We start from the raw sequence: 10,142 nt of genomic DNA, 5'->3' as shown, positions 1-10,142 counted from the left end.
TAGTCAAAGAATATGTTTAATAAAAAATAATTAAACTTCCATTTGCTCTATAGAACATCATAGAAAGTAATTCAATAAATTACAAATGACTTTTTAAGACGCTTGTTCAACTACAGAAAGCAAATTCAGACTACACAGAACACAACTGGCAAATATTGCAAATGTCCAAAAAAAACCTGGACTAAGACTTGGATCATGAAGCCTGAAACAAGGGATAGAAATACAAGGCAATAACAGCTAAGGTTTTTTTAGTAACTACCAACACACACTTTATCATCACCTTGGATATCCTTTTAATTTTAACTTCAGTATTAGTGTAATTCTACTGAGGCTTCCTTATAACCCTTAACTTTATACAACCGTATTTGCATATAGTTTAGCTGATAGTGGGACACTTTTTTCCCCCTCTGGATCAAACTGATGAAAAATAACCCAAATATAATGATGTTCAAGTCTACACCAGCTTTCATTACTTGAAACTGTAATTGCCTTATTACATAGAAAGAATCACTAGAACAGTAACCAAACTTACTTGACCATAATAGGAAAATACTTTATTTCATAAATCTGATATAAATTAGGTTTTAGCCACAAGATTTAGGACTTGTTTTGTGGGGGAAGGGTGGGAAGTGATGGTGTTGTCGACATACTCCATCAGCAAATGAAGTTAATAACTGCTTGTAAAACTTTGGCTATTTCATAGATGCATCCTAGTTAAATAAAAGTGCTATATTACACAAAGGGCAAGATATTAAATATGAAATACTTTTCCTTTTAATGATGAAGAATTGGCTACCCCCTTCTCTTGGCAGTTTTTGATTTTCACTATTGCTAAGACACTGCATGAAGGGCCAAAAATCAGAATACTATCTGGGAAAATACGTAACCAGCACAATCCAAATGGTACTTGTATAGTTGTGTAATTACATCTAATACTGCTTCTAATCATGGGGCTAGTTATTTTGCACATAGAAACTTATATTTCATTGGTAAAGTTCTTGATAAAAAACAACACAGTTGTTTTACTGTACAAGCAAGCAACAGAACTATATCAAAATATACAGTTTTTGTTTTTTATTTTTAAATTTATCCCTTTGTAAAGCTTTTTCCATGACTTTCACTAGTACCTGTATCTATTTTCTCTTAACACTTGCCTATTCTTGGACCACAAATGGTGTAACCAAGGTCACCTGAAGTCTCAGTCAGTTCAGAAGTTCTGTAAATGTGAATCTGGGCCTCGACCGTGTCAGAGTAATAGCAGCTTAAGAAGAAGGAGGAATCATATCACACATCAAATATTAGACAGATTTTATATAGTAAAGGGTTCTAAGGATTTGGACTTGAAACAGATGTCTTATGCCCTGTTACTGTTGGTTTCTAGGAATAATTTGTCTTCCTTACTATTCAAAGTGCTTTTTTTCTTTAGTGGGTAACTCAGCATAATACATGAAGTGATATCCCAATAATGATTTTGGAAAATATTTAGTCAGATTTAAATCTGTAGAGAAGTTTAAACTCAAAGGAGTTCAAGACTATCTGTACTTTATTTACCATTATATATTGGGAACTCCAGGAGGTTTTATGACATAAAACACAAATAGAAATCTACACAAACAAAGCAAACAAACAATTTTTACATGAATTATGCAGTGTTGAAAGGTCTTTTCAGTGGCACTTTATGACAAGTTTGCCTCTTCTGAGTCTTGGGGAAACTACTCCTCATTTTGGGACTTTTAATTCTGCAGAGGGAGCCCAAAACTTTGCAAGGTGTAAACTAAATAGACCTACATGGTGCCAAGTAGCATGAGATAAGACTGTTTTTGCTTTAATTTCCCCTTACTGCTGTCAAAGAGAACAGCTGCAATAAGGGGGAAAGAAAACCCCAACAGTCTTATCTCAACTCAGATTTTAACATGCTATACAGGATGTCTTCAAAAAACAAAACAAAACCTGAAAACAAGTAATAGAAACCAATGTAAACTTCCTAAACTAACTCAGCTGAGGTAACAGGTAGCCAGTTTAATTGGCTAATTGGGAAAAATTTATCTTATTTTAAACACACTTGTACCTGAATTGGAAACAGCAGTGCATCACAACACTAGAGCATTTTCATGTAATTAAAGCAATGGATGGTGATGTAGATTCTACAGCTTTCATGACATTCATTAGCTGCCCAAATTATTGCTGAGTTTTGATCTGTAAATTATAAGTGTCAAGGAGGCTGTAAAACTATATTCAAATTAAATCAATAATATGCATAAAGTATTCTGTGTTCACTGCAAATATATTAAATATACAGCTCTTACTTGAGCATTATTTTCATAAAATTAACCCCCCAACAAAATTATAATGCCTTTTGTTGTAATTTTACACCATTGTGTATTTGATAGTACATACAAGTTCAGAAACTTATGAACTTCAAGAAATATTACATGCAAAACGTCTCTGAAAGCAGTTTGCACTTCTAAACAAATACTGAAATGTTCGGTCAGTAAATCATTGATGCACTCAACACTGGGTTATTTACAATGAAATAATTAAAGAATAAATTCAAAATCAGTTTATAATTTAAGTGCAGAGTCTGGGGTCAGTCTTCATCGCTCGAATCCGAATCCTCAGATGAAGACGATGTACTGTCAGATCCAGATGAAGCATCTGCTTTCTCTGAACCCTCATCTGTGCTGTTTTCATTGTGAGAGCTTGGCTCTGTTCCCCCTTTGTCTTCCTGATCTCTAACCCTAGAATTTTCCTCCTTTTCTTCTGTGGGCTTGGCTGAGCCCGTGTCATTGCTTTCATTGTTCTGTACATCAAAAATATTAGACTGAGACAAAGCTGGGATATGAAGATTAAGGCCTGGAGTGAGAAGCATCCCTGGGTAAAGTATGTTGGACAAAAGTAAAGGGTTAAGAGAGAGAGGATTGGCAGCTGCAGAGGATGTTGAAGGAGAACTTGAAACAGAGTTTTCACCACCAGTATCCATGTTTTGGTCTTCTGTCCTTTCCTTCTTTGCATCTGTCTCCTTTGAATCGTTTCCCTTTTTCTCCTCCGACATGGATTCTGTGGACTTCGTCAGGAGTCCTCCCATGCCCAGCAGGTTCGGTAATCCGGCCATCCCCGAGAGCAGCATGGGGAACACGGCAGCCACGTTCTTGGCCTCTCCGGCGGCAGCGAGGCCGGCCGGCATGCCCATCAGTCCGGCCGTCACCTGCAGCGACTGCAGGTTCTGCAGGTTCTGCTGCAGGGCCTGGAGGCCGGGCAGCTCCACGCCGGGCAGCAGCCCGTTGGCCAGCAGCGGATTGACGGAGACGCCGGCGGCCGAGGCGGCGGCCGCAGCCGCCGTGGCCTTGGCGATCTCGCTCTTGGGGCGCCTGCCCCGCCGGCTCACCTCCTCCCGCACCACCGGGCCCGTCAGGATGCGGTCAAACATTCCTTCGGGGAGGAAGCCCTGCGAGAGACAGCGGCACTTTAGTTTGGGAGCTTGAAGATGGCAAAGGAAAAGCAGAGAACTCAAATGTACAGAGCAGTGTCAAAGGCCTGACCTCCGGACAACCCCCTGGAATTTGTGCTGACTTTGTGCTACCACATCCCAAATGTCTAAAGGCCCATCTCCACTGTGAGGGCTACACACGGATCTTCTCACACCCTCTGCTAACCCACCCTTCATGGTTTCCTGGCACATCAAGCCAAATACAGCTAATTATAGGAGCAAGCTCAATCTAAGATCTAAACCAGCATTGCTTTGAAATATCATCACACAGCAATCATTTGACAGTTTAATTAGTTTTCAATTTAAAGTTAAATATATGTGATTGCACACAGACCAACAATCTCTGAGCTCTTTTAATTTTTGCTAGTGTCTCTTTAATGTCCTCATATTTCATCTCATCCATAAACTGAAGAAAAACCAATGAAGACTCAACCTCAATTTAAATTAAATTCACAGTACTTCTATTTAGGATTTGTATAGCATTGCTTCACCACTTTAAGACCTCCTACCTAAAACCAAAGAATTTAAATGAATACCAATATTCCATTCAAAATGCATTGTCTTAGTATTTCGTTTTTAAAATGGAAAACATAAGATCAAATATAACTCAACACCATAGTACATCCTCAGCAAATAACTCTAATTTATATTAGCTTAATACAACCAGAGGAATTAAGTATTCAAGTTCTGTTCTTCTCTACTGTAGATAACTACTACTTTCGCGAAGTAATTCTGCTATTATTTATGCCTCTATTCAGAGGTATACACTATACAACAGAACTTCTTGAAGTTCAAAATATATCCTTATCTTCAAAGCAAGCCTAACTGATAGTTTCCTCACTATCCTAATTTCTCAAAGGTGCACAATAAAAGTAAAATAAATATTTAAAATTAAGCAGTTTTTTCTTCCCAACTGGAATTTTAGAGAAAGTATTCTCTTTCTTAAATGAGTTCTTGGGTAATATCTTTCCTAAAACCCACTGAGCTATATTTAAGAAATGAAAAGTTACAGTACTACAACATCTCTAACAAAATCTCTAATTTGGGGCTGCCAGTCACTGTTCCACCCCTTTCTCCTATTCCAGCTGTGCCAGCAAAGCATTTACTGAATTAAGCTGGCTGAAAGCTGACACTGTCTCGTGTCTGCTGTTAACGTAACACCAGAAAGATTTTCAAATCACACCTCTTGGCATGCTTTTTTTTTTGATGTTTGCCTTGTTTGCTTTCAGATACATTTCATGTCATGGTTATTTTATTCTGCAAATACTCACAGACTGTTTTACTACTTCTCCCCACTCAGGAGCCACTCCATACTCTGGGTTTTCTTTCAAGAACCTGCACAAATCCTTCAGAGGGGGAGCAAATGCACCCCCAACCTGAGAAGCAGAAGATAAAAGTCAGTGAATATGTGACAACTGATAAGAAAAAAGGCAACATTAATACCTGATAGTGTTTCATTTTTACCTTATAAATAACACAGTACAAATAAAGCCTCACTTCAAATTATCATGGAGCATGATTCAGCTTCTGGCTGACTCCTAGTGATAGATCTGTATGTGATTTGTTCTAAATTTACTAAACTCAAACTCATCTATTGAACGCAGTTCAAGACGTCAATATTTGGCATTCCCACTGATTTTTAATATTTAATGTTTATTCAGACATGCAATGAACAGAAGAGCAACTGCATGAACAGAGAATAGTCCAAGTATTACCAAGAAGGTTGTAACTACAACCCTGTTAAACTTTTCCTTTATTCAGTATATAAATCCTATTCTCTCATCTCAGTCAACTTCTAAAAATACATTTTTTAAGAGGGTCATGAATTAAGTTCTTGAAGTTTTTTCATGCAAAAAAGGCCAAGTTAAAAATTACTAAACAGCATAACCTAATAAAAGCATATAAGCAGGAAAGTAAGCTTTTAAATTAATTAGAGGTATTATTCAGATCCATAAAGAAAAAAAGAAGATTTTCCAGTTTCTGCTTAACCTTCTCAATAAGCTGCAACTTAAACTCATATTTTCTAGGCTACTTTTGGTCCCTCACTCCATGCTACTCAAAAGTATTACACAACTAAAAAAGTAAATGAGAAAAAACATGTTTGGTGATACAGAGAAATTGGAGACAACTTATACATGGAAAAACTGAGATTAATTAAGTATCCAAGTAGCAACTATAGAGCAGAAATTTGAGAGGAAAAAAGCCATCATGAAAACAGAGGTTTTCACAGTAAATGGAGATCATATCTCTCACTCCCTGATCCTCAACTTTGACAAGATCCCTCAGGGCACAGCTCTTGAAGAGCAGCCATGAATCCCAGTTTCAAGAGATTCACAACTATTCTGGTTCCTCTTTAGAGCTGCTGTCTCAATACTCTGAAGAGATTAAAGACTCAAATTCTGCCTTGCTCTCCTGTACAGCTGGACAAAGCTCCTGACCTTAATATAGCAGCATACAAAGAAAACCCCATCCTGCTTCCCTTGTAGCTGCTCTAACAAAAAGAGAAGCTGGCAGTGCCACAAGGGAAAGGGAAAATGCTCCACACATGGACACAACAGCTCAAAAATTCCCCCTGGATTGCTGCTCTGGTGCTACACTGACATTCAAAGACCATCACACAGATCTGTTCAATAGACACCAGTAATGTTCTGCATGCTTTTCTTGAATATTGCCTTTAGCCTTCCCCAGAGCCTGTTGAATACGTTGCTCTGCTCCCAAACTTTGACCACGTGTACAAAAATTCAATTCAATGCCTGCTCCTTTTCACATAAGAATTCCCCTTCTTTTGTTCTCCTGTACCACTACCATTTCATCTAGAAATGTGACTGACAGCCAATACCTACTGGTGGATCCATAAAGGGCAAATGCCAGACATTACTGATAAAAGCAAACTCATCCACTACACGATTGCCTCAATTCCAAAGGACAAGTTTCTATGCGAGATATACTACCAATAAAATTTTAATTGTGTCAAAAAGAGTAACGAGAAGATTACAGAAAACATCTCAAACTTCTGATGAAGTTGCCACTTTGATCACATATTTTTAACAGGTATTTTAGTGGTTCTGCCTCTGTCTGAGTCAATGGCACAAACACTGCATCATACAGAGTGTTCAGTTCTACAAATCATGGGCTAAGTTTCTATCTGTGTCTTACATATTTTCATAGCTGCAAAAAATTTACTAGAAGATTGTAATTGACTTTTTTGCTCTGTGCCAAAACTTTAAAACAAAAACCTTTCACTGTATACTGGGAAAATTTTAGCAAGTGTAGTATATCAAGTTCTTCATCTGGGGTAACTTTCCATTTGGGGAGTATGAGAATGAGAACAGTATCATGAATACCTTTCTTGCATTTCTTCTATTTATGAGCTGAACACGTTCTTCGCCAGTTAAACTGTTAACATCCAGTTTATTGGGGTTTCGACAACGGTGTCTTTTTTGTTTGGGCCTCCCATCGTGCAGCTGCATCCTCTGTTACAAAGGAATTAAAAAGCCAATTATCCTTCTGATAGAACTGGTTTAAAACTAGTAATATTTCTGTGCATTCTCTTGAGTCAGGCATTTATTTGAGGCCAACTTCAATTACAGAAATATTTTAATAACAGTACCTATTTACTGATCACAATCATTTAATAAGCAGCCGAGTAAACAGCGCTACATCATCTCTCTGATGCCTCTGCCCATTGCTTTACTAATTTTTCAGTTTTCAACAGTGCTTTAACTGTCTGGAAGATTGCTGCAGCTTTGTATTATCTTACTGGAGAAGGAAGGTCATTATTCCAGGTATCACACATATGATCTTCTTACATTCTGCTAAACATTAAAAAAATCTCAAATTCAGAAGTAACAGTATGAGAAGATCATACCCAAACATACACCACTACCACAGCACTCTACTGTAGGTATGAGATGCATTCTAACAGTAAATTCTTTAATCCTCTTGCACATCACTAAATATGCTGTTACACATTTTCAGCTCTCATCATCAGTATCATGGTAATATTAGTCTTCTTATCCTAGATAATTTTTAAACAATAAGTGAAATAATACAAAGATCAAATTTCTTGATTTGGTATTGCTTTTCTTGGCAATTACATTTGCGAGACAAAATGTAAATGGACATTTTTCTTTTCCTATGTGGAACAGAACAACAAGGAAAAAATTCCCTGTAACACAGAATACAAACCCAAATACATCATATGTGTACTGCTAAGCAAGGGAGAGGTGAAATAAATACTCACAGGAATACAAGCTCCTGAATCTTCAACATATCCAGGATGTTCTTTAAGCCACCTTTCTAAATCTTTTCTTTTAGGGGCATCATCACCTGCAAGCCTTGTTCCATCTTTTAAGTTAATAACAGGAACTGGGCTCTCTGCATCGAGCATGCCTTGGGACTGTGTGTAAGTGAGTGCTGGGTTTATTCCTGCAGCAACCTGGCAGGAGTTAATACCTGGATTAACCTGGAGAAATAAAAAACATCTGCTTTACTGCACTGAAAACAAGCCATCACAACTATTTCATGTATGAGTCTATGAAAGCCACAGTTTTGCAGATCACACTCAAGGACTTGGGCACTGCTCCTGCCACAGAAATCCCTTCAAGTCACTGCCCAATTAGGTCCTGTAACAGATATTACAGGCAGGTATGCCCAAGTGTTGCCATGTCAAGCCACAAATTTTTAATAATACATTGTTAAAGTTCATCAGAATTAAAGTTACATTTTAAAAACAGCTATTGATATTGTATATATCAAACATTAAATGACACTGCACCAGTTTTCATCTGTGTAATCATAAGCTTTATCAGCAAAAAGTAGCCCAAACCTCAAAATTTTGATTGTAAGCTTTTGTGGAGCAGGGACAGCTGGTTATGCTCAGTTAAGGCACTAATAATAATAATTTTGATCTTACTTTTTGGATACAAAATCAAGTTGACTTACATGGTTAGGCTGTTTACTTCTATTCATAAAGAGGACATCAACCCCCTCCACATTCTTCCTTCTTCCTCGTCTCTTTTTGACTACAGGCTGACTGTCAACTATGACTCCATTGGCACTGGCTGTTAAGTGACTGGAAGTACCTAATAAATGATGCAATAAGCTTGTGTCAGATGCTTGTTTTATAAAGAGAAACATGTCTGAATACAAAAAGGAAATAAAATTATTTGAATTAGTGCGAGTGCATGTAATTTCTACATGTAACAGCTAAGATAAATTGCCCTTTGTTTTATGACTGCTTAAAGCATTATGAATATCCAGCTCTGAAAGCCACTTTACTAGGAAAATTTCATTACTGCCCCTCCACCCCCTACAAATTTATCTGTACAGGGATGATAGCCGTTGAAAACTGTTGATATCATAATACACAGAGAGGCAGACATCCCTAAATAACTGTTTAGCAAGACCTTAATGGTTTGTTGCAAAATTTAAGCAGAAGCTGGTCTAAGTTAATTTCTAACAGTTTCTAATATTTTAATCAAAATGTTAACTCCTGACTTCAGCCTCATTTTTGTTTGTCAGAGTATACCTATTGTTATCTTGTTATGAAACAAGCTGTAAGTTCTTGGGTACAAATCAAAAATTTATTCTAGATTATTGTCCTCCACTGCCTCTTTATATGAGACACAAAAGATTATGAAGAGTCCAAATTGGCAGAGGCATAAATCTGGAACTCTTCATCTTTATTTACAAAGTAGCCATGTTAAGTTCTGAGTTAAACTCATTACTGTCAGTGCACAGTGATGCACTTTATAATTATTAAAATCTTTGGAGTGGGTTTACAGTGTATAATGGCATAATTCTACTAAATTAACATTATAGTAGTTGACACTGATAAAGTATGAGGTGCTCCAAACTGGAGAATATCTCTACACTGGAGAGGATTTCTCCAGACTGCAGTTTAGAACAACACTGCAAACACCTCTCTCCATTGCCAACTCATGGACATCAAGAGAAGAACCCATAAGATTTAGTACTAGATTACCCTTCTCCTTTCTGACATTTTTTGTACCTGATTTGGGAAGTGATTTTGGGAAGTTGACAAGGCTGGTTTCTGAAGCATTCTGGAGTTCACGTAGCCGAGCCAGATATTGCTGCTGACCCAATGCACCCTCCTCGCTTTCAAACGGCCTTTTCTGAGACAGTCCCTGCTTCTGAAAAGTCAATTTCAAACCACCTTCCTGTTAAATAAATGTCAGGATTAGAAGAGCTTCTGCTGAAGCAGAAAGAATTACTTCACGATCAGGATTTTCACATACAGTTACTCCAGCAGAATTGAGAAAGAATGAAAACAGTGTTAGACCTTGTACAATCTAGTTCTTCCATGTAAAACCAGAATATGAGCAGAAATTTCATCTGAACTGAAAAATCCAGATGAATCCAGACCTAGACCCAACTACAAGATCAAATAATCACATATTTTTATGTGCCACAAACAGGTCTCAAACTACAGATAAATAAAATGTCTGAAGCTTCTACTCTGCATTTAAACCAAGTAATTTTCCTGTAATCCTCTAAAAGACCATGAAATAATAAAGTGCTTGTTGAAATGTTAAAAAAATGTTGAATAGCAGAAAAACCTTTTCATACTAACCAGATTTGTTAGAAACAGCACAAAACAAGCTGTCTGAGGAAGCATCAGCATGGCAAAGAT

General features: G+C 37.3%; 1 protein-coding gene across 17 annotated transcripts in view; it reads right to left on the bottom strand.

Moving 5' to 3' along the window:
• CHD9 (chromodomain helicase DNA binding protein 9) overlaps nt 1–10,142 on the bottom strand; it is an 86,527-nt gene continuing 76,385 nt past the window's right edge. For 15 of the 17 annotated variants that reach the window (XM_072934432.1, XM_072934425.1, XM_072934426.1 and 12 more), the window contains 6 exons: nt 9,501–9,669; nt 8,432–8,571; nt 7,731–7,952; nt 6,832–6,960; nt 4,759–4,863; nt 1–3,445 (listed from right to left, as the gene is read on the bottom strand). In XM_072934432.1, the coding sequence (XP_072790533.1) occupies nt 2,588–3,445; nt 4,759–4,863; nt 6,832–6,960; nt 7,731–7,952; nt 8,432–8,571; nt 9,501–9,669 (1,623 nt within the window). In that variant the 3' untranslated portion in view covers nt 1–2,587. Of the gene's footprint in view, nt 3,446–4,758; nt 4,864–6,831; nt 6,961–7,730; nt 7,953–8,431; nt 8,572–9,500; nt 9,670–10,142 lie in introns of those variants that run through there. The other 2 variants (XM_041718610.2, XR_012057775.1) reach the window with 2 other exon arrangements.

This window comes from Taeniopygia guttata, chromosome 11, assembly GCF_048771995.1.
Source record: "Taeniopygia guttata chromosome 11, bTaeGut7.mat, whole genome shotgun sequence".
Taxonomy (NCBI): Eukaryota; Metazoa; Chordata; class Aves; order Passeriformes; family Estrildidae; genus Taeniopygia; species Taeniopygia guttata.
The sequence above is the reverse complement of the archived record's forward strand: the minus strand, read 5'-3'. Positions and strand labels throughout refer to the sequence as shown.